Raw genomic sequence first — 25,810 nt, 5'->3', positions numbered from 1 at the left:
TCATATTTGAGGAATGATCAGTCTCTTAATGAAAACAGTAAGTGTGTGCGTTTTAAATTCACAATCTCTCTCAAAAGACTTTTCCTTGTAGAATTCTAGAAATCTAGCTTCAGTACCACTAGTAGGTATGCAAGTATTTGATGACTAAACTACTCTTGAATGTAGGCTAACTCTTTACTGATCACAGGTTAGTACTGTTAAAACAACTTATTGAATGATTTGGTCATAAGCTTCTTCAAATATGTGTTTCAAATTTGCCAAGAAAAGATCCTTTCTAAAATGGCTGATGTAAAGTTGTTTTTTGTTCAGAATTTTTTACAGGGTTGAAAGAAAATGGTTGGACAGCCATTGTTAGAGTATATTAAAATAACAATGCCTGAATAAAGGTCATACACCTCTTTGAAGGAGTAGTTGAAGGATGAGCAACTTGGTTGTCTTCTCAACAAGAAATTCAGAAAAGTCTAAGAGAAAAGTGGTTAAGCACTTTATCATGAATGTAAATGCTTCCTAGAAGGTTTTTTGATTCTTATAGAACAGAAGATATTGCATCTTTTAAAAAATTCAGGGACAATTTTTTATGTTCAGAATGGACAGGTGTTTCATAATAATTTGGTATGTTTATCATTGGGAAAATCACAAAGATTTATAGACTCTGTATAATTATTAACCAAAATCTAATTAATAATATTTATTACTATTAGTTAATATTTATGCCCATCAGGTTCAATAGTTTTTTAATTTAGTCATTGTGACAAATATTAGAATCATTTCTATAAGGGAAAGGAATTGAAGGATTGCTGCTATGGACAAAATGATTGTAAGCACAAAATTGGACAAATGTACCTACAGAAACTGAAGGACTAAACACTGAGAAATCAGATCATGTTGTCTGCTATAGGGCAAATTATTGATCTTTATGTTAATATTCAAAATAGTGAGAATCAAGAAAGTGTTCTGTGGAGTGTGGGGTCACATGGTTAGGTTTGACTTTGAAAAGGTTACTGTATCTCTTATAGTTGGTGAAGTATTCTGTTTAAGAAGTTGGTTGAAACTTGGACTCTGGGAGACAGATTAATACCATGGCTGTAGTAAGAATTGACAGATACTTGAACTAGGGAGGGGGGAATGGAGGAGTGTGGAGAGATGGTAGAATATCAGAGAAAAAAATGTGGGGCAGATGGGCATTTGACACAGCAGTTAAGGCATCACTTGGGGTACCTGTATTGATATCTGAATGCCTAGATTACAGTCCCCACTCTGCTTCTGATTCCACTTCCTGATAATGATTCCCTGAGAGGCAGCACCGATGGCTCAAGTTCTTGGGTTCCTGCCATCTACATGGGAGACTGGGATTGAATTCTGGAATCCTAGCTTGAGTCTGCCCAAAACCCAGATATTGTGGATATTTGTGGAGTGAACCAAAGATAGAAGGTCTGTCTCTGTTTCTTTCTCTCTCTCTCCATCTGCCTTTCAAATGAAAATGAAAAACAGAGAAGTTGGAAAATATAAAGGGATGTAGTTAATTGGACATAAGGTGCAGGAAAAGACATCATTAAGGATGACTCCTCTGTTTCTGGTTTACCACACAGGTTGAGTGATATTACCTCTCTCTTTCTCGTAGAGTGAAACACTGTTAAAGATCAACATCTCCATGGATAGGAAAATCTTAAGATGAACATTTGACAAGTCTCATCAGTCATTGTACTTTATCTCTTTACATTTTAGATTCCCTGTGAATGATAGAGAATTTTCTCTAACTTCTGGCACCACTGGTCTCTGTATTTTCTCATTTAGCTCTTCTCCCTTTAGTGGACTTTATCTTGAGACTTTTTCTTTGTATTCCTTCGTCTAAGCATGATATGAAGCCAACTTCAAAAATTTGCCTCAAACCGTCTCATTACTTTCATCCCAAGTAGATCATTTTCTGAGAAAAGTATTGAAGCTTTGCCTAATCTTTAATAAAGCAGTCTAGAGATAATTTTCCGGACTTACATTTTCTATAATCTGAAACATTAACAAATATTCCAAATTTGTATATTGTTCGCATGAATTATTTGATATAAATGGCTTGGAGCAGGGACCGGTGCTGTGTCACCAGGGGTTAAGCCATGGCCTGCAGGGCCGACATCCCATATGGGTGCTAATTCACATCCTGGATGCTCCATTTCCCACCAACTCCTTGCTAATGCAGCTGGGGTGGGGGGAGAAGGGAATGGAAGAGGATGGCCCAAGTCCTTGGACTCCTGCACCCATGTGGAATAACCAGAAGAAGCTCTTGGCTTCAACCTGGCACAGTCCCAATTGCTGCAGCCATTTGGGGAATAAACTGGCTGATGAGAGATCCTTCTATCTTTTTCTCCTTCCCTCTCTCTGTAAATCTGCCTCTCAAATAAATAAATCTTTAAAAAATAATAGCTTGGAGCAGCTACAATTCATTAGAGGAAGAAACACTAATACACGACTATTGGCATAATCATTATATATAATTCACAATAACTATGTTAAGATAAAGGCATATATATATATATGCACATGACTTCATACATACATATTCTTTAAAGATTTATTTATTTGAAAGGCAGAGTGACAGAAAGCAAGAGAAAGAAGGTGAAAGAAAGAGATCTTCCATCCTCTGGTTCAGTCCCAAGATAGCTGTAACTGCCAGCAGTGGGCTGAGCCAAAACTTGAAGATTAGAATTCCATCTGCATCTCTCATGGGGGTGACAGGGGCCCAAGTACTTATGCCATCCTCAGCTAATTTCCCAGGCACATTAGCAGGAAACTAGATCATAAATGATAAATGGAACAGCCAGGATTGAACCTGGTGCTTTTTTTTTTTTTTTTTTGGGGGGGGGGGACAGGCAGAGAGGACAGTGAGAGAGAGAGACAGAGAGAAAGGTCTTCCTTTGCCATTGGTTCACCCTCCAATGGCCGCCACGGCCAGCATGCTGCAGCCGGCGCACTGCACTGATACAAAGGCAGGAGCCAGGTGCTTCTCCTGGTCTCCCATGCAGGTGCAGGGCCCAAGCACTTGGGCCATCCTCCACTGTACTCCCAGGCCATAGCAGAGAGCTGGCCTGGAAGAGGGGCAACTGGGACAGAACCTGGTGTGCCGGCGCCGCTAGGCGGAGGATTAGCCTGTTGAGCCACAGCGCCAGCTGAACCTGGTGCTTTGATATGTGATGCCAACAATACAAGTGTTGGCTTATACTTCTGCCACCACAATGCCATCTCTATGTTTCATTTTATCTTTACAAAAACCAAAGGTAATTTTATTCTAAGAAAAAAAAACAACTATACCAACTGGTGATAGAAGCTCTTACTAGTGGATTTAATGGACTGTGGCTCTACTCTCTGGCAGCAATTAGTTATTTTTCTTTTTTTAAGATGTATTTATTTATTTGAAAGGCAGAGTTATCCAGAACAGTTATGGGGGAAGTGGTGGTAGAGAAAAGCTACCTTTCTGTCTCCCATGGGAGAAATTCCACATGGACAAGGCAGAGAGAATAACAAGCTTTATTTAAGTCAGAGACCTCCTGCCTAAGTGGCCTGGAGGGTGGCTCCAAGAGAGGTGAATCCTAAGGGATGGTGGTATTGGGGTTTTTAAGCATAATTTTGGGGAAAAAACCTGACAATTAGCTATCAGCTTTAAGGTGGGGACAAAACCCATCAAAAGACCTGATTTGTAATCTTATTTGCCTTGGCTGGCTTGCTCAAGATAAAGCAAAAGAGCCATCAGAAGAGCAGGATAGATAACTTTTTTTTCACAGTAAACTGGGAGTTCAGAAGGGTGGAATCACAACTCAGTTACTATTCGCATAAGATTGAAAGCACCCAAGGAGTGGGATTGGCAATTCTGTCATGATAAAGGCAGCTTTTGGGGAGAAACATACAGTGGGATCTAGTACTTTAACTTGCTAAGATAACCTTTGGGAGTAGCAAGCATTTTGCACCCTCTTGGAGGAACTCCCCTTCCCTAATTCTCTACTGGGACCAACCTGACTGATGGCTGTCTGACTCCTGGAGAGAGGAGAGAGAGAGAGAGAGAGAGAGAGAGAGAGAGAGAGAGAGAGAGAGAGAGAAATCTTCTATCAACTGTTTCACTTACCAGATGGATGCATTGATGGGAACTGGGCCAATCTGAAGCCAGAAGCCAGGACCTTCTTTGGGGTCTCTCATGGTGCAGGGTCCTAGGTACTTGGGTCATCTTCTGCTGCTTTTCCAGGCACATTAGCAGGGATCTGGGTCAGATGTGGAGCAGATGGGTCTTGAACCAGCAATGCTGTCGTAACCATTATCAATGTAATCATTGCAAGCCTATCATGATGAGTTATTTCCATGTTGTACATGAGAAACTTAAGTTCACAGAAGCTCAAACTGTGTTATAAAGCCAAAGTGAAGATGTGGTAAAGACATTCAATTCAGGGTTACATCTTGAGAGTACTGTCATCTTCGTTATTCAATGGGAAGATGATTTGGGACCTTATCCCAAGCTGCTAAGGACTAAATACATCAATCCCAAGTATTGTCCTTCAACGATGGTCCCATAGGCTCAGTTGCCCAGACTGAGTACTTGCATACTGCCCAGAATTATATGATAGTAGATAATAGATTGGTTAAAAACTCTGAAGTACTGTTTGTAATAAATCTAGTAAGAAAAAAAGAGACAGTAATATATATTCTAAAACTCCTAATATAAGCAAAAAGTAATCTAGTTGACCTTGAGCATTTATCTTTATTTTTTTTAATTAATCATTGATTCTTTACACAGTTGCTGGAAGTACATTTTACTTGCTGTTGTTATAGGTGGAAGCTTTTTTCAGGATTGCCATTCTATGAAACACCAGAGTTCTGTTTCCATTCATGTATGGAGTAAGATTTTTTTTTATATTTTAGAAAAATATTTGTTCATTTTGGTTATTTGAAAGGCAGGGAATGGGGTGTGAGAGAGGGAAGGAAGGAGAAAGGGACACAGACAAAGAGAGAAACACATTCCTATCCATTGATTCATTCCCCAAATGTCCAAAACAGCTGGGAAGGGGCCCAGCCTAATATACTAGCCAAAACTCAATCCCAGCCTCCCTCGTGGCTAGCAGGGGCCCACATACTTGAGCCTTGACATACTGCTGCATCCCAGAGTGCACATTATCAAGAAGCTGGCATTGGAATGGAGCTAGGACTTGATCCCTGGCAGTCCAATAGGGAATGCAGCTATTGCAGTCTCACATGCAGCATCTTTCTTTCTTTCTTTTTTTTTTTTTTTTAGATGTATTTATTTATTTGAAGGGCAGGGAGAGAGAGAGAGAGAATGGAAAGAATGTCTTCCATCTGCTGATTCACTCCCAAGAAGGCTGCAATGGCCGCAGCTGAGCTAATCCGAAGCCAGGGGCCAGGAGATTCCTCTGGGTCTCCCATGCGGGTGTAGGGGCCCAAGGACTTGGGCCATCCTCCACTGCTTTCCTAGGCCACAGCAGAGAGCTGGATATAGCAGCCAGGACTAGAACCGGCTCCCAAATGTGATGTCGGCACTGCAGTTGGCAACTTCACCCACTACAACAGAGCGCCAGCCCCAAGCAACATCTTAACTGCTGTCTGTTGCCTATCCCTGGACTCAGAAATTTTGACTCCAAAATTATGCTCTTTTTCCTTGAATGTCTCATTCTTTTACCAATGAGAAGCATCAATAAATTGAAGAAAAAAGACTTTACTATAACATCATGGTTTGTGCATCCTTTTCAGTGTTCACTTAATATAAATCCAGCATACTTTACACAGTTCATCTGGTCATACATGGCTGGAGTATGCAGATTATTTTTACTCTGTTCCATTGCCAAATTTTTTATTATTTCTTTTGAGATATAAGAAAAAACTTTTAGAAAAAAATTGGAAACTTTGCAAGATTCCAAGCCATTGGCAATAGTATTTGTTTGAAATGAAAAAGGCCCTTCATTTGTCTGATTATTTTAGGTAAAGTATATGTTGTTTACTTTTGGAAGATGAAGTATTGGGCAAGTACAATCACCTGAGCATTTTAGCATTAAAATAGTCTACTATCTGAATGAACTGAAATGTGAGGCTGAGTTAGGTAGAAAGCTAAAATGTGTAAGAGGAAAACGAACAAAAATTAGACAAATAGCTATTTATATCTGTAAAGAATGCTCTTTTATATAGTGTAACATTATCACAGTTTTATTCTTTATATTGGTGTCTGTAGACATATAGAGTATTTTAATTCCAGAACTTCTGATTACATTGCTACTACAGAAAACCTACTTCCCCGTGATACTTTGAATCTAATTGAACAGATTTCGGAGTAGATTTCCATTCACATTCGAAAGGGTGGTTACTTTTGCCAACAGTCTTTTCAGTGAGTGAAGATTCATTCCATTTTGCAAGATACTGTAGTTCATTTTACCCAGTAATAAAAATGCTTAGAAGATAAAAAACCATATTGGAATTTTGTCCAGAGAATAAAAGAAATAAAAACAGGTCAATAACAACATTGAGACCTAGATTTTGGGCACAGGCCTGGAATTAAAGTAGAAAGTACAGAAAGGGAACATCTGTTGTTTTGCTTGTTTCCGAATGGAATTTTCAATTTTCATTTTCTCTCAGGAAGCTTTTTGGTGGAAGAATGTCAACATCTGTGATTTAAAAAAAAAGGAAAAGAAAAAACAGACAAAAAGCTCTACAGATGCCATTCCATTGAGAACTATGTGTCTGTAGTAATAAATGCTAAATGAACTATGCTTCATGTAGTTATTCTTCATTTTTAGTGTGATAAGTTATTTTATTTTATTCTATAGGCTTTTGGATGAATTTCATATCATATTCTGAGTTCTATATGTGGGGCACTGGGTGGGAGAGATGGCTGTTATTCAAAGCTAAATTACAGACATTTCATAACCTCATGGAGCTTCAAATCTGGTGAAACAGTGAGATTAAAATAACTAACTGAGGGCCGGTGCCGCGGCTCACTAGGCTAATCTTCCGCCTTGCGGCACCGGCACACCAGGTTCTAGTCCCAGGTGGGGCGCCGGATTCTGTCCCGGTTGCCCCTCTTCCAGGCCAGCTCTCTGCTGTGGCCAGGGAGTGCAGTGGAGGATGGCCCAAGTGCTTGGGTCCTGCACCCCATGGGAGACCAGGAGAAGCACTTGGCTCCTGCCATCGGATCAGTGCAGTGCGCCGGCCGTGGCGGCCATTGGAGGGTGAACCAACGGCAAAGGAATACCTTTCTCTCTGTCTCTCTCTCTCTCACTATCCACTCTGACTGTCCAAAAAAAAAACCTAACTGAAATAAAAGTAAGTGAAATATTGATTGTAAGAAAAGTGTAAACTTCTTGTCAGAAGATTAAAACAGGAGTATGTGCTAGATTTCTATATGAGATTCCCAAAGTGCTCACTGAGGAAACAGTAATCAAACTAGGGCTTGGGGGAATTGGTTTAATGATTGATCAGTCCAGCTTGAGGAAGTAGCAGACATCAAATTCTGGAATCTTCGAACATGAGGAGCAGGTAGTGAGGGGTAGCTGGACCCTACAGAAATATAAACTTGAAGGTTAATATGGGGGCCTACCACAGACTGCATAATATCAAGCTACGGAGCCTTTTTTTTTTATGCTTTTTCTCAAGGCAACAGGAACTGAAGACTTTGTTTTTAAGTGGGGAGGGGCAGGGCAGTCATTTGGTGCAATGGTTAAGAAACCATTTGGCACTCCCTCATCCCATATAAAAGTAACTGGGTTCAAGTCTGGGTTCTGCTTCCAATTTTAGCTTCCGGTTAACGCGCACTATGGTAGGCAGTAGCTGATGGCCCAGGTACCTGCTTTCCTGCCACTATGTGGGATATCTGGATTGAGTTACTGTATCCTCACTTCAGCCTGGCCCAGCACTGGTTGTTGTGACCATTTGGAGAGTGAAAGAGCATACGGAAGATCTCTGTGTGTCTCTTGTCTTTCTCTCTGACCTTCAAATAAATTGAAAAAAAATTAAATGGAGGGTAGACATGGTGCAGTTGTTAAGACACTAGGTGAGATGCTTGTATCCCATATTGGAGTGCTTGGGTTGTAGTTACAACTGCTTCTGTTTCCAGCTCCCTGATAATGCATACTCTGAAAGACAGCAGATGATAGCTCAAGTACTTGGATCTGTCTCTGTTTCTCTTTTGAATAACATTTTAAAGAAAGAAGGAAGCACAAGAGATTTTGGTGGAGTTCTAAACCAAGGTGATCTCATAGAAGTTAAAATTATAATGGTGGTTGCTAGAGTCTAGGCAAGGATCTAGGAAGGAGATAGATACATGGAGAGGATGGGGGTGGGGTGGGGTGGAGAGTGGAAGGAGAGATAGCCATGGGGTAGAGGGTAAAGCTGTCAACTGTGTTGCCAGCATCCCGTATGGGCACAGGTTCCAGTCCCTACTGCTCCACTTCCAATCCTGCTAATGTGCCTGGGAAAGCAGCAGAGGATGGACAAGTGCTTGAGCTGCTGCACTCCATGGGAGACCCTGAAAAACTCCTTGCTTCTAGACTGGCCCTGTTCCTGTTGTGGTGGTCATTTGGGGTCTGAATCAGTGGAAGGAAGATCTCTCTCTCTCTCTGTCTCTCCATCTCTGTCTCTGTAACTCTGCCTTTCAAGTAAATAAATAAATCTAAAATAATTTATGACAAAACACATATAGTAAAAATTTTATATTTGTAATTGTTAGATATGCAGTTCAGAAGTCCAACCAATCTCTAGAACTGTCATTTGCAAAAGCAAAATTATATGTCGAAAAAAAAAATCTTCACTTCCCTTCCCCCTTAGCAACCACTATTCATCTTTCTGTCTCTTTGGATTGAACTGCTCTAGGTACTTCATACCAGTGAAATAAAGTATTTTATTTTGTGTCTGGCTCATTTCCCTTAGCATACATACTATTGTCCATGTTTATCAATGTTTTAGCATTTATAAGAATCTTCTTCCTTCTTCCAGCTGAATAATATCTTGTTGTTTGTATGCACTTTACTTGTTTATTTGTTCATCTGTTGAGGGGCTCCAGCTTACTTTCAACTGTTGGCTATTGTAAATAATGCTGCTAAGTGCATATGTATATAAAAATCACTTCAGGCCAGCGCCACGGCTCACTAGACTAATCCTCCTGCGGAGCTGGTACCCCGGGTTCTAGTCCTGGTTGCTCCTCTTCCAGTCCAGCTCTCTGCTGTGGCCCGGGAAGGCAGTGGAGGATGGCCCAAGTGCTTGGGCCTTGCACCTGCATGGAAGACCAGGAGGAAGCACCTGGCTCCTGGCTTCAGATGGACACAATGCTGGCCATAGCCGCCATTTGGGGATGAACCAACGGAAGGAAGACCTTTCTCCTTTCTCTCTGTCTCTCTCTCTCACTGGCTAACTCTGCCTGTCAAAAAAAAAAAAAAAAATCACTACAAGTGATTCCTTTCAAGCCTTTAGAATATATACCAAATGTATAACTACTGGATCATATGATAACTCTGTTTTGAATTTTTTGAAGAAGGGCCATTCATACTGTTTCCACAGTGGCTGCACCTATTTACATTTTCACATTCCTACTGACACTTCCCAAGGGTTCCAATTGCTCCAAAACCTCGCCTATGCACTATAATGATATACACTATAATGAATGTGAGGTGTTATCTCATTGTGATTTTGGTTCACTTTTCTCTATATTTTTAAAGATTTATTTATTTATTTGAAAGTCAGAGTTATACATGGAAAGAAGGAGAGACAGAAAGAGAGAGAGAGAGAGAGAGGTCTGCCATTTGTTGGTACACTTCCCAATTGGCTGCAACATATGGTGCTGCACTGATCTGAAGCCAGGAGCCAGGAGCTTCTTCCGGGTCTCCCACAAGGGTGCAGGTGCTCAAGGACTTGGGTTATTTTCTACTGCTTTCCTGTGTCATAGCAGAGAGCTGGATTGGAAGTGGAGCAGGCGGGACTCGAACCCGTGTCCATATGGGATGCTAGCACTGCAGGCAGCAGCTTTACCTGCTACGTCACAGCGCCAGCCCCTAGTTTTTCTCTATTGATTAGTGATGCTAAATGTCTTTTCATATGCTTTTTGTCCCTCTGTGTATATTTTCTCTGGAAAAATTGCCTATATTTTAAATCAGGCTTTTTTTTTTTTTTGGTCTTTTTGAGTGTTAGTTTGAAAGTATTTCTATTGGATATAAAATTCCCAATTTAGGATTATTTTCCCAATTGAGGATCATTTTCTCTTAACACTTTGAAAGTATTATCCCACAGTCTTTTGGCTTTCCTTATTACTACCAACTGCCAGCCCAGAATATTATATCCTGCAAAGCTCTCATTTATGAATGAAGGTGAAATAAAGACCTTTCACAGCAAACAGAAATTGAAAGAATTTGTCGCCACTCGTCCAGCCCTGCAAAAGATGCTTAAAGATGTGTTACATACAGAAACACAGAAACACGGTCACCAATATGAAAGAAGGTAAAGGAAGGAAACCTCACAGCAAAAGATCACAGGAATCTCAAACCATATATTAGAAAATATCTTTGGCAAATGGCAGGGCAAAGTTACTCCTTCTCAATAGTCACATTGAATGTTAATGGCTTGAACTGTCCAGTTAAGACACCGATTGGCTGATTGGGTTAAGGAACAAAACCCATCTTTTTGCTGCTTACAAGAAACTCATCTTTCCAACAATGATCCATACAGGCTGAAAGTGAAAGGCTGGAAAAAGATATACCATGCCAACAGAAATGAAAAAAGAGCGGGCGTAGCCATCTTAATATCGGACAACATAAACTTTACCACAAAAACTGTCAGGAAATATCTTACTCTTTTTTATAATACATGTAGCAGTTTATACATATGCAAATTTTCAGTATTTAAATCTGTTATTTTTCTATGGTTCTCTCTTTTCTTTGTATTTTACTTTTTCTTTTTTTTTTTCAAAATTCTGATCTTTTGTGAGGATGAACTTTATGGGAATAGTAAAGGCATATTGTAAGGAAACATTTTTCTTCTTCAGGAGTTTCATTAGTGACTGATAGAGACAGTGCTAGTTGCTTTAAGGCAAGAATCAATTTAATTTGATTTCTTTTCTGTCTCACCAGTGAATTCCTTGTTTATAAATAAGTAATCTCTTGATCAGGTACAGACCTACATTTACTAATTTACTTTTTTTTGGTTTCAAAAGAAAAAAAAAAGTTTTGTTTTTATTTTTAATTGCTCTCTTTTTTAAATACACAGATTCCCCCCAGTATCTCAACTATTTCTAATGGTGTGTCTACACCCTTCCAATACCCCTCACAGCATTTTTAATTTGTTCTCTCCTTCTATGAGTTTAAGGATTTAATCCTCTCTGGCTGTGCAACCAGTAATCCATGAATCTGTAGACTGTAAGTAAAAGTTTTATCTCTAATTACTGCAGCTTCTGCATTCCTGCTTGCCTGTCTCATAAATTTTAGTCAACATGTGAATGTGTGTTAGCACTTACAGATTCTCTTTACAGTTGTGATCTCAGTGATGCATTGGAAAACTGTAAGTTATCCTACATAAGGGAATTTTCTGATGTGGAGGCTTTCTCAGAATATATAATCTGCTTATTTCAAGAAGTGAGAGTCCCCAGAAATGGAAAATTGGCTTTTCTGAGAACCTTGCTTAGAGGTCTTTCCTTGACTTATTTGAAAACAAGACTAAGCATTCTCATATATTTTTTTTTAATCTGGAAGAGAAAAACATCTTTAATTACACAGTGATTATTCCCTTTTCACCTCTATGACATTATGAAGAATTTATCAGGACACTTTAAAACAACCAGAAGTGAGCATTAGTAATAGACAAAAAAGATAATTCTTTTCGATGTAAACCTGATAATTATAAAGCCTAGTCTGGTGAGCATAAAAATGGTAAGGATAAGATGTTAGAATTGAGATTTCCTAATGGTGTGTTTAGCTACCTCTCAGTGATCATATGGGCCTTATATTTGACTTTTCTTGCTCAGTTCACACATTTTTAATGTTTTGGAATGTGTACTCTGTGAATTTGTTTATTAAATCATTAAAATACTTCTGTTGAAGATATTTTATATGTTTTAGAACATGGGCTATAAAGGTAAAATAGCTAGGAACCTGACCTTATCATATGTGAATGTACTAATACTTCAGCCAAATAAATATCACAGGTAGAAAGGGATTGGCCAAACATGGTCCTCTTGAGTTAGGTAGATGAAGTGAACCTGTCCACCTGAGATTTTCAGGAGAAATGATCATGTTTATATAACTGCAAAAGTGATATTTCCTGTGTGCTGGCCTGTTTTGCCTAAGATTTAGGTAAGCAAAAATAGGTTAGGGTATGAAATGCACATAGTTCCTCTTTCATTTGAAAAGATTAGGAGAAGTCCAAATATTTGAACACATCAGTAGGACTGAAATGTAAGGTAACTTTTAAGAAATTATAAGAAATAAGATTGAGAAAGTAGTCATATTCAGACTTTACAGAAATTTAGGCTAAGGAATGTAGACATCACTTTCTGGGTGCTTTGGAGCTATTAAATACCTTGGGCCAAGAGAAGGTCATGATCTAGAGACCTCTACAGACAAAAGTAATGTGGTGGCAAATAAATCAGTTGCTTGGAAGAAGAAGAGACTGGATGCTCTTGCAGTATTAAAGACAGAGAGACCATGGGCATAGAATTGGCAAGGACTAAATAGATTTAATAGCTTATTTTTGGCCATTCATGGTAATTTTAAAGCAGAATTATTCTCATGATGATTTAACTAAGAGTCCAAAAGAAATGAGTAAAAGCTTGTTGTGTAGCAAGTCCAGTCAGAAAACTTTAGAGAACATGTATTTTAGTGTAAATAAAAACGTTTTACCATTTTTTGCTAATACCAAGAAATCCAGGGTAAAACGCAGAAAATATTCAATTCTTGCATTGGCAGAATATCTTGCAACACTCACCAAGCTTAGTAGATGAACATTATGTAATGTCATAGTCAATCCTATGTGTTAGCTTCAGTTTATTGATGAGAAAATATGTTGAAAGACATTCAAATAACTGGACAACAAAAAACAGGCACCGGACCTAGAAGATGAATCCAATCACCTCAGTGCATCAACATGCCTCCCAGCAATCAATCAACCCCAAAGGGTGAAGAAGAAGGAGGATCTGAGATCCCGGGTGAAGCAAATAAAAATTAGACATGATGTATTTTACTTGAAAGAAATGGTCTTGAAGAACAAGAGGGAACTGGATGAGGATAACTAAATATAAAAAAGACATTGGAAGATGGTTTGATGAGAACTGGAAGCATACGGAATAGTTTCTCAGTGCACTGTGATTTAGAAATATTAGAAGGATGTTTGAGCAGAAAAGTCAAGATTATAAACCTAGTAGAACCTGCCATTCCAACCCCCAACTTCATTGTTGATCCAGAATTGCTGGCCCCCTGTGTCTTGTTTTGCAGTCTTACATTTTGGACTAACAGGCAAATTGTACAAATCTGGAGATTTTACCTCATGTGAAAAAGCTAGTTTATGGTTTCTTTTGAAAATAATAAAAAGAACAGATGTGGCCCTACCACTGGAGCTCTGTAGTGGCTGCTCTGTGGCTCTGATTAGGATCACTGCCCCTGAACAGCGGCATCGTCTGGCAGCTGGTGAGCTCTGCAGAATGTTAGGTCCCTCCCTGTGACTGTGCAATCAGAGCCTTCATTCTAACCTTTTCCAGGGGTGTTGTAAGTTTGATAAACAGTGGTCCAGAGAACTCTAGAGAGGGAAAATCAGGGAAGGTATAGTGAAAAACCACAGATTGGAGACTGAAACGAACCTACTTAATATGTTAATAATCTTTGGAGATTTTCTAGTACCCATCAATTGTTACAATTTAATATTTTCTAGTCAAAATGCAATTATATTTAAGTCTCAATTCTGTCATTGTTTTTAAAGAAGCCAGATTGAATAATCAAAGAATAACAACCCAAACATTCATGTTGGCTGCAGTGTGTCTTCAGCTTAATTAGATTTCAGTCATTTCTGTAGAATCCAAGTTGGATGAATGTTAAAAGGATTTTCGTTTCTTTTCTCATATCAATCAATTCCTGTTAATTATCTACTTTGAAAAAAATGTTCAACTCTGGTGCTTTTCAGGAAAGTTGAAACATTTATATTTCATTTTGGCAGCAAATTGGCACTTAGAGCATAAAATAGCCCATTTGTTGATGGCCCACAAGTACTTTTTTGCTAACTAGAAAAATGTGCTACCAACTGGAGAAGCTATTACTCTAATTTAAATTTTGGTTACCTTGGCTCATAAGACTGCTGCCTGTGTCTGAGTGTTTACCAGTGAATCATTGACTGTTAGTGTAATTTCAGTGCTAATTGTTGCTTCAGGTTTTCAAATGGCTCAGCAGTAAGACATTAATGATTACTCATGCCTTAAGAAGGACTGATAAGGGAATGAGATTACAATCTTGTACAATTTTAGCTAACAAATTAAAGTGTAAATTAAATTTTCCCTTAGACAGAAAATAACTTACTTGAAGAGCCAACAGAATGAGAAACTTCATTCGCTTTTAATTTTCTCTTTCCTGTTTTACAGATATTCAGAGTATCAGAGGTCTAGCAGTGGATTGGGTCTCACGTAATTTATACTGGATTAGCTCAGAATTTGATGAAACACAAATTAATGTGGCACGGCTAGATGGCTCTTTGAAAACCTCAATTATCCATGGAATCGATAAGCCACAATGTCTTGCTGCTCACCCAGTGAGGGGGTAAAGTATGATTATTTTTTTGAAGTCTTTCCAAAATTTCACACACACCTTTGAGTTGATTTAATAAGAAAATCACTGTCTGATTCAGAGGAAAAAAATGTAAAATCAACCATAGCATCAGAAAAGGAAATGGAAATATGGAAATTATAAAAGACATTCCTGGGCAGAGATATCTGTTAGTTGCATACAATAATATATATATATATATATGTATATATATACACATTCATATATGTGTGTATGTATATATATGTATATATATATGTGTGTGTATATTTGTGTATATTTGGGTGTGTGTGTGTATATATATATATATAACATCTCCTTAATTTACATTTCTTAAGTGTGACAGTTCAAAAATAAAGAGGAATCTAGTAGAAAATGGTTGACTTCATTTTGACTGCTGGTTGTTAATGCTGCATTTTCTATGTGTTGATATATATATATATATATATATATATATATATATATAATGATCACTGCTAAGTAGATCAAATTCTCCAATGTTCTGGTTAGTCATCATGCACCCTTGAGGAACTTGTACAGGGCTATAGAAATTCTCTCTTTATGTTGGAGAAATGAATTTGTTCCTTTGACATTGCTGATTTCTTCTTAGTAAGATGATTCAAGCATAATGAATTACTTGGAATGAAAATAATTTTCTTAATCTGTAGTTAAATATTCAGTTTTGGACAGAGAAAAACAAAGAGAATGAGAACAGCTTTTCTTCAGTGACAGACAAAAGCAACTGTTTTACTTTCTTCCCAAATACATGTGCTATTTTCAACAAATGACTCACCAATTTTGGGTATTATTGAAAAGCATGAATCCCAAGACAAGAATATATTTCATGTTTCTTTTATTGTTTAGTATGTATTTCCATTCAGCAAGTAGGTCTATAATTAATATTTTAAAAATTTTCAATTAAGGAAGCTCTACTGGACAGATGGAAACACAATTAACATGGCAAATATGGATGGAAGTAATAGCAAGATTCTCTTTCAAAATCAGAAGGAACCAGTAGGCAAGTATTTTTCGTAATAGTTATTCATTGCAGTTTATAATGTGACAGACCTGTACTTGTTTAATATACCTTTGATATAGAGCCTGAAAGAAGATAAGATAGTTTATTAATATAAAATAAATATAAAATAAAATAAATCTTAATGATCAGTTTTATTGAACCTATTGTGTCTATGTGGGTATTGTGTCTATGTAGGTACTGTGTCTATGTAGGTTGTAAGTGGTTTCTGTCATGATAGTGTTATGGGGAAATTGCGAAGAAGGTAACATCAGTCTTGTCTCATGTGGAAAAATTTCCATGCAGACAGGACAGTGAGCAAAGCAAGATTTATTTAAGTCAGAAACCTCCTGCTTAAGTGTCAGGAGTGGAGCTCAAAGAGAAGAAGACCTGAGAAATTTGTCAGAGTGGGGTCTTTTAAACTCATTTCAGGTGTCCAGGGTGAGGGGGAAGGTGGGAGCAGGGGAGTAGAATAACAGCTAACAATCAATCATGGCTCAGGTACAAAACCCATTAAAGGGCCAGAATCCTAATCCTGTTTAACCTGCTCAAGATAAAACAAAAAAGCCATCAGGCTATTCTCATGATAAAAGTAGAAACTCAGAGGGGTAGCATCCCTGCTTCTTTGCTATTTCCATGATAAAACTCAAAACACTGCTAGGCCCAATCCACTTCCTAGCTAAATCCAAAATAAAACAAGAGGAGTGGGATTAGCACTTTTTTGTTGCTAAAGCAGATTCTGGGTGGAAACAAATCTTGTCCACTCTTAAAGGGAATTCCCCTTTTTTCATTCCAACTGGGACCTGACCTAACTGCTGATTAGCCCTATAACTCATCACAATAGGGACATAAGTCCTTTCAATATGAGAATTTTTATGAAATATTAAGTACTGAGGTTGCTAAAAATTTATTGAAAATAAATATTTTATCTTCATTGGTCAATACCGATACAGAATTTCAGTGGCAATATAACATGCTGATGCTTTTTCTCATCATCACTATTATGTCATTACTAATGGTTACAATGATTTCAGTTAATATATTTAGTATTCAGTTTTCAGAAGTCTCCATTCATTCTGCAATATATTTGTTTATTCTGTCATTCTATCTTTGACAACCATTACAAGTTATCAGATATAACATGGTGCTCGGTCAGAGAGAGCCTTGACGCATTCCCAAAAACATCTTTGAACATCTTTTAAAAATTATTTTATAAAACAATGTGTCACATATTTGCACATAGATATCTATACATTATATTTTTATTTAAACAGTTATTTCTTCCTCATTTTTAAAAATATCTGAGGCAAGAAGTATTACATTGCCTGCTTATCATTTCAGTTCTTGTTTTACAAAAGATTCAGTGATGAGCTTGAATTTTGATGTTATATTAAATGTGAAATAATATAGTATACAATAGAAAAATCATAATTTTGCCTTGAGTTTCTTATAGTATATTTTCAAATCTGATAGAATTAATATCTATGAAGATTTTCCATAAATTTTTTCTTAGTTTTAGAATATGGAAATACAGTGACTTAAACTAGTTCATTTTTAAAGATGATGCTTTAAGTAAAGGTATAGTATCACTAAGATTTGAAATAAATAATTTTTGTATAGTTTATAAATCTCTAATATGAAATGGTGCTGTTAATAGCTTTTTCTTTGGACTGCTTGTTTAAGATTTGTAAGCAATTGAAATTCGTGGTAGTGTAAGATACTACTGGCAAATTGAAATGCTAATACTTCTTTATGGAAGAAGATAAAACAAAAGAAACAAGGAGCTCTGCAAGATTAGGACCCAGACAAAGGACTTAATTTGAACTAAAGCAATTCAGTGGGTACTTATCTGGAATTGTTTAGAATATTTAATATTGAAAAGTGAGCATGATAGAAATAGTATGAGCAAACAAAGTCCTTACATTGTAATTTGGTATTCATTGTTTATACCAGAATGTTAATTTATATGCTTCTCTCTGTAATGGAGAAAACATTATCCTTATCTTATTTAATACTAAATGCCCATTTCCCTTCTCAAAATAAAGGAGAAAACAGTAACAATTTACATATGCAAAAAAGTTTATGAGAGGAATTAGTATTCATATTTTGTAATTGACCCCTCTGATGTGCATCAAGTGATATTTTAACTGTGCATTTATGATGATTCAACATTCTGTGACAAACATGAGGTATTGTTAATTTTGAAAATCAGTTTTAGCAACTCCAAAATGATATGTTTTAAAAGTCTTAATTTGTTCAAGATGTGCTATTTCATCATAAATAACAGAATTCATTACAAACTGTACCTTAGATCAGCATTGGCTATGGCTTGCCAATCAGATATTTGCTTACGCAATAAATAGATTTTTATTAAGCACATATCAGATTTTAAAGTAGGCCTATTGAAAATTTGACACTTACCTTTTTCCTTAAGGGGCACCAGAAACTAAATTATTTTAGGTTCCAGTAAGTAAATTCAGCTTTGTGATCTTTGAGAGCTATTAGGTTGATGATAATTAATTTCCTTATCCATGTTGTCATGGAAATGACTTTTCTATGATGTTCTTATGACAATTGAATGAGATATTATTTATGATGAGAAAAGTTTTGTCCTTAATAATGCAACCTATATGTAGTACCAGTCGTGTGTCTATTAGATTCAATTTAAATTTGATATTTCGTATTCAGCGTTAACTTTATGGACAACTTTAGGGATCAGTATCAAAGCAGAGATAACCCTCATTCATTCTTACCCTATTGTGATTTTTTTATCTATCCCAATAGTAGCTAAATTTTGCACAGTGACTAATTATTGAAAGTCATAGTGGGGCCAGTGTTGTGGTGTAGCAGGTAAAGCTGCCGCCTGCAGTGCTAGCATCCCATATGGGTGCCAGTTCTAATCTCAGCAGCTCCATTTCCAATCCAGCTCTCTGCCATGGTCTGGGAACACATTAGAAGATGGCCCAAGTCCTTAGGCCCCTGCACATGCATGGGAGACCCAGCAGAGGCTCCTGGCTCCTGGCATTGGATTGGCACAGCTCTAGCATTTGTAGCCAACTGGGGAGTGAATTAACGAATGGAAGACCTCTTTCTCTCTCTCTACCTCTCCTTCTCTCTGTATGTAACTCTGACTTTCAAATAAATAAATAAATATTAAACAAAAAGGAAGTTATAATATTTTTGTTCTATCTCATTAAAATAATTGATGCTGTTTCTAACGTAGAGGAAATATTAAAGTATTTCAAGATTTTGTATTTTTTATTTAAAGAAAAAAAATTTGCTGTCTCATTGTCCTGTCCTTAAGGACAGGAAGCTGTGATGTGAATAAGTGGAACATATTTCTTACTTTATATGTAGATTTAAGCTGCTATTTAATGTAGAAGCAAGGTTAAGTCTCACAAGGAAATAATTGATATAGAAGAATACTTGAAGTAACCTCAAAAATCCATGCCAGAGTAATCCTGGTTTACACAATTCTTTTGGAAGTTTTCCTGTGAGATGCATTCTGAAATGAAATTTCTAAGAACATAGTGATATTCCCTTCTTCCCTCTCACCCTCCATCCTTCTCTCTCCTCCTTCTTTTAAGAACTGTCTATTGACATCCTTTGCCTATTTCTTAATTCAATTGGTGTTTGGTATTTTTTTTTTTTTTTGTGGCTGCTGTTGAATTTTTTTAAGTTGCTGATACATTCTAGATATTAATCTTATTTTGATAGGTAACTTGTAAATATTTATTTTTCCCATATTATTTGTTGGGTGTCTCACTCTATTGAATTTTTTCCTTTGCTGTGCAGAAGCTTGTGAGTTTGATAAAATCCCATTTGTTTAGTTTTGCTTTCATTGCCTATACTAATGTGTTGGAATGTTTCCCCTACATTTTCTTCCAGCAACTTCTTAGTCTCAGGTATTACATTTAGGTCTTTGATTCATCTGAAGTTGATTTTGGTATATGGTGAGAGGTATGAATCTAAATTCATTCATATATATATATATATATATACATGAATTATATGTATATATAAATTATATATATATGTATATATATAATTTCCAGTGTTGCCAGCACCATTTGTTGAAGAGATTATCCTTACTCCAATGTATGATCTGAGCCATTTCTTGAAAACCAGTTGGCTGTATGTTAATGGATAAATTTCTGGTCTCTTTATTCTGCTCCATTGATTCATATCTTTTTATGCTAGTCCCATGCTATTTTAATTACTATAGCTTTGTAATGTGCTTTGTAGTTGGATAGTGTGATGCCTCAGCTTTATTTATTTTTTTTACTGAAAATTGCTTTGAATATTCTGGGTCTTTTGTGAATTTATATGAAATTTAGGATTACTTTCTCTAATTTTGTAAAGAATGTCATTGGTATTTTGATTGGGTTTGTACTGAATATGTAGATTTTTTTTAATATACACATTTTAATGATATTGATATTTCTAACCCATGAGCATGGACTATCTTTCCATTTTTTGTGTCTACTAATTTATTTCCTTAGTATTTTGTAATTTTCTTTGTAGAGATCTTTGACTTTTTAGGTTAAATTTATTTCTAAATAGCTGCTTTCTTTGTCACTACTTTGAATAGGATATCTTTCCTGATTTCTCATTCAGTGAGTTCATCATTAGCATGTGAAGAGGCTACTGTCTTTCGTGTTTGTTTTGAAATCTGCAACTTTATTGAATTGGTTATAGTTCTAAAAGCTTTTTAGTGGAGTGCTTAGGTTTTTCCATGTATAAAATCATGTCATCTGTTATGTGGATAATTTGACTTCCTCTGTTCAAATTTTGATGTACTTTATTTCTGACTTCTCCATAATTGTTCTTGTTAAAACTTCTAGTACCATCCTGAATAAGAGTGGTGAAAGTGGAAATTTTAATCTTGTTCCAGGTCTGAGGAGAAATGCTTTCACTTTCCTCCTCCATTCAGTATGATATTGGCTATTGGTTTGTCAGATATATATTCTTTAAAATTTTGAGGATTCTTAATTTTTGTAAAGTTTGCATTGTCAAGGAATATTGAACTATTTATTTATTTATTTATTTATTTATTGACAGGCAGAGTGGACAGTGAGAGAGAGAGAGACAGAGAGAAAGGTCTTCCTTTGCCATTGGTTCACCCTCCAATGGCAGCCACGGCCAGCACCGCGGCCAGCACATTGTGCTGATCCAAAGGCAGGAGCCAGGTGCTTCTCCTGGTCTCCCAAGTGGGTGCAGGGCCCAAACACTTGGGCAATCCTCCACTGCACTCCCAGGCCATAGCAGAGAGCTGGCCTGGAAGAGGGGCAACTGGGACAGAATCTGGCACCCTGACCGGGTCTAGAATCCGGTGTGCTGGCGCCACAGGTGGAGGATTAGCCTATTGAGCCGTGGCGCCAGCTGGAATATTGAATTTTATAAATGCTTTCTCTGCATCTGTTGAAATGACCACAAGATTTTTTTTTCATTCTGCTGACATGATGTATGCCACTTATTGATTTATGAATGCTGAACCATCCTTGCATCTCTGGGATAAATCTCACTTGATCATTTTTTTGATGAGGTTTTGAATTTGGTTTACTAGCATTTTCTTGAGACTCTTTACATCTATGTTCCTTAAGGATATATGTGTGAAGTTTTCTTTTGTGTAATGTCCTTGTTCAGTTTTGATATCAAACTTTCAAAAAGAGTTCAGCACAGTTTCATCCTGTTTGTGGAACAGCTTGAAAAGAATCACAGTTAGTTCTTCTTTAAATGTTTTGTAGAATTCAGTAATAAACCTATGAAGTCCTGGAATTTCAGTTGATGGAATACTTTTGATTACTACTTTAATCTCATTGCTTGTTATGGGTCTGTTTAGATTGTCTATATCTTATTGATTTAGTCTTGCTAGATTATATGTATCCAGGAACTTATCCATTTCTCCAAGATTTCTGCATTTATTAGCATATTTTTCATAGTAGCTTCCTATGATGCTTTGTATTTCAGTGGTGTCAGTTGTTATATCTCCTTTTTCATCTTTATTTCTATTTATTTCAGTTTATTTTCTTTTTTCATTTTATAGTCTGCCTGGAAGTTTCTATATTTTGTTTATCTTCTCAAAAACACAGCTTTTTGTATTGCTTTTTAAGTTTCATTTCATTTATTTCTTCTCTGACCCTTATTATTTCTCACCCCTAATGGTTTTGCATTTGGTTTGTTCTTATTTGTCTAGGTATTTGAGATGCATCATTAATTGTTTTATTTGAGACTTTTTTTAATGTAAGCACATAGTGCTATAAATGCTTAATGCTGCTTTTTCTGTATTTCATATAGACATTGTATTTTTGTTTTCATTTATTTGAAGAAAGTTTTTGATTTCCTCTTTGATTTCTTCAAAGACCCATTTACCATGTTGTTAAATTTCTATGCAAATATTCTATTGTTCTTGTTGATTTCTAGTTTTATTCCTTTGTGTCCTGAGAAGATACATGGTATGATTTCAGTCTTTTCAAATTAACTGAGACTTGATTTGTGGACATGGCCTATCCTAGAAAATGTACCATGTGCTGATGAGAAGAATATGTATTGTACAGCTGTTAAGTGAAATATCTTGTAAATGTCTGTTAGGCTCATTTACTTACTAGTATGCTTCAACTCTGATATATCTTTTTTTTTAAGATTTATTTATTTATTTGAAAGTCAGAGTTACAGAGAGAGAGAGAGAGAGAGAGAGAAGGTGAGGGGGTGTATTCCATCCACTGGTTCACTCCCTAATTGACTGCAATAGCTGGGGCTGGACCAATCCTAAGCCAGGAGCCAGGAGCTTCTTCCAGTCTTCCATGCAGGTGCAGGGGCCAAAGGACTTGGACCATCTTCTACTGTTTCCCCAGGCGATAGCAGTGAGCTGGATCAGAAGTAGAGCAGCCAGGAATCAAACTGATGCCCATATGGGATGCCAGCACTGCAGGTGGTAGCATTACCTGCTATGCCACAGTGCTAGCCCCTCAACTCTGATATATTTTATTGATTTTCTATCTGGGTGATCTGTCCATTGATGAGAGCGTGGTATTGAAATCACCCACTTTGCTGCCACTTTTCTATCTGCATAGTGATATTTTCATTCTCATCACTCACTCATCTACTCCTTTCTTTAATCTATCTATTCTCTGACGTCATATTAAGTTTCCTTACAATCATAATTTTGAGTTCCATTGCTGGCATTTTATAGATTTCTTTTAATTCAGGCTCTAATTCTAGAGCAATATTGTGTTCTTTTGTAAGCATAATGCTACCTTGCTTCTTCATGTCTCTTGTGTTCCTACATTGACATCTGTGCATTTGTTGTAGTTGACCCTTCATTTTGGAGTAGGTTTTATAAGAAAAGAATTTAACTGGAATACAGGGCATCACTTGGCTAGCTGTGTTGGCTTGGGTTCTTAATGTCAATGTCAGTTGTGTCTGTAAGTGTCACAGGGGTCTAGACTATTGCAATTCATAGGGATAATTTGTGGCTTTGTGATGAATGTGGATTTTCTAGGGTATGTATCTTTAGTCCACATAGAGTTCAGTATCAGTCTCCATGGGGATTGTGGTAGCCAGGGGCTTGCTCTTGGTTTTGAGATATCAAAGGTAACTGTCCTCTTGTCCTACTGACAAGCCTGATTTCTACTGAGGCATGTGTCATGAATCACTATGGCTCTAGGACTGTGTGAATTGGCTGGGCCTTTTCTGTGGTCCAGTTTGAAGAAATCAAACTAGTTCTATGTCTTATCATTCTAACCACCCTAGTCCCAGAACTAGAAGATGTGAACTGAACACTTTTCTAGTCCTACAGTGTAACTACAAGGTATGCAAGAGATTTTTCCATGCCAGGTAAGAGTTCAGCAAGGTAGAATGCAGGTGGGTTCTTTCCTACGTTCGCAAGGTAGATTCCAGTGGGATGAGGAAAGTAAAATTGTTGTCAGATTATAACTTATGTTTACCCAGAATGTGAGGGAAAAACACACCACTCTCATTGGTGAGGCTAGGGAAGTGTCAGCTTGTTGTCTATCATCACTTGTGATATCTATACTCTCATCAGGAATATACACCAGTGTTCAAGTTCACATAGCATGAGCTCGAGATACAGTAGGATCATGTTCACTTTTGGAGACAAAAATAACATGATTATTGTGATTACTTTTTGACCACTCGCAGTAATGAAGGAATTGTATAATGCTTTGCATTAGTTGTCTCACAGTAGTCATTTATGGAAAGATTCCTTGACCTTATTTTATACTTTCAAAAGCTGATTCTTATTGAAAGATGTTAGTTCCACCAAACAAATGGTAAAACTGGAATCCAAATCCAAGTTTATTTATTCCCAAAGCAATATTAAATCTTAACCATTATGCTGTGGTCAGAGAGGCTGATTTCATATGGTAATTCTATGTCCTCAAGCAAAGATCAGAAAATAGAACAGTTTATTTTTCAAACATGGAAAATGAGAAAGGGAAAAATACTCCTGAGACTTGCAGGCCTAGTTAGGACATAGAAGTTGGCCTTTCTAAGCAACCAGAAGAATGCAAGAACCAATTTCACCTCTGTGCAGGTTATGCCTCACAATGAGTTATTTCTGGATTTTTCAATGCTGGTTTTGAATAGAAGTACCATAGATACACTATACTTTCTAATTTTTGTATTGTTTTTATGTTGTAATTCACTGATTTCCCTTGCTTCTTTGCTATAAAATCCACATGTATGACATACTTGAGACAGAAGAGTGTGATAATGCTACTGAAGAGTCTTTTTAAAGCACCAAATGCATTTTATGGATGTGTATCATCATAGATTGAGTAATTACAGCTTTCAGAAAGTTTGGGCTGAATATCTTTGTTTCTGTTAAATACAAACCAGCATCCCAGTTATCTATTGTTGGACTAAATATTCTCAGTTGAGATTTATGCATATTATTGGATACATTAAGTGCTGAGAACAGTTTACATAACAGAGGATTTCAATTTACTACTTAAAGTGATTTCCGTTTTTCAAATACCTTCACATTGTAAATTGCATCTCAAGTCTCATATAAAGCAATTTGGCTTGTCAATCAGCATTACCCTTCATGGCTTCTTTTTAAGAATCTGATGCACTGTAGATTTTATCTCCTTGATGTTTTTCCTTTATTTTCAGTGTAATTCCAATAAAAAGCCAGTCATTTGTTTGCTCAATCTTAGGTATACCTTTTTGAAGTCTACCAAACATTTTGTATTACTTAATCGTTTGACACATATACTGTATCAAGTAGATTTTGAAATGTATTCACAGGTAAGGTTCAAAATTCCTTGATATAGCAAAAAAAATCAAGGGGCCTCAATTTTACCTTTTAAATTTTCCAAGAACTCTTTTCCTAAATAAATGTCTTGCAGGATTTCCAAATTTTTTCTAGTGCTTTTATGGTATCCAGTTGTAAATTTAGGTCTTTGATCCACTTTGAGTAGATTTTTGTGTAAGGTATAAGGTGGGTGTTATATCTTAATGTTAGCCGTCGCAAAGCACACCGGACACCGGAGTAAGGGAAAGGGTTTATTGGGGGAACACCCTACAGACAGGAGTGAAGGGGCAGCGAAGGAAAAAGAGAGAGAAAGAGAGTATAAGAGAGAAATAGAGAGGAGAGGAGCTAGCAGGGAGTGAAGAGAGAGAAGAGGAGAGAGGAGAGCAGAGAGCTGGAGAGGAGAGCTAAGAGAGAAGAACCAAGAGAGCACGTGTTCAGGAACAGGCCCTTTTAAAACTTCGCCTGAGGGCGGGCAGGGAAGCAGGAGCAGTGAATCCCATTAGGATGGGGGTGGAGCCTGGCTCAGGTAGCTGGGCAATGCAGCCACCTGGCTAAAACCGCACCAGTTTCCTAACAGTGGGGGTCTTGGTTTATACTTGTGCATGTGGAGATCCAGTGTTCCCAGCACCATTTGTTGAATATCCCTGCTCCAGGGACTGATTTTAGCTACTTTGTTAAAGATAAGTTGGTTGTAGATGCATAGGTTGATTTGTGGAGTTTCTGTTCTGTTGCATTGGTCTATACGTCTGATTTTGT

At 37.0% G+C, this 25,810-nt stretch overlaps 1 protein-coding gene across 1 annotated transcript in view; it reads left to right on the top strand.

Annotated features, from left to right (window-relative positions):
- Positions 1-25,810, top strand: part of LRP1B (LDL receptor related protein 1B) — a 2,136,850-nt gene that overhangs the window by 1,419,875 nt on the left and 691,165 nt on the right. The window contains exons 30-31 of the mRNA XM_062186250.1: positions 14,582-14,756; positions 15,686-15,780. Coding sequence (XP_062042234.1) covers positions 14,582-14,756; positions 15,686-15,780 — 270 coding nt within the window. The remainder of the gene's footprint in view (positions 1-14,581; positions 14,757-15,685; positions 15,781-25,810) is intronic.

The sequence above is a fragment of the Lepus europaeus genome, chromosome 1, assembly GCF_033115175.1.
Source record: "Lepus europaeus isolate LE1 chromosome 1, mLepTim1.pri, whole genome shotgun sequence".
NCBI lineage: Eukaryota > Metazoa > Chordata > Mammalia > Lagomorpha > Leporidae > Lepus > Lepus europaeus.
This window is presented reverse-complemented; position numbering and strand designations above follow the sequence as displayed.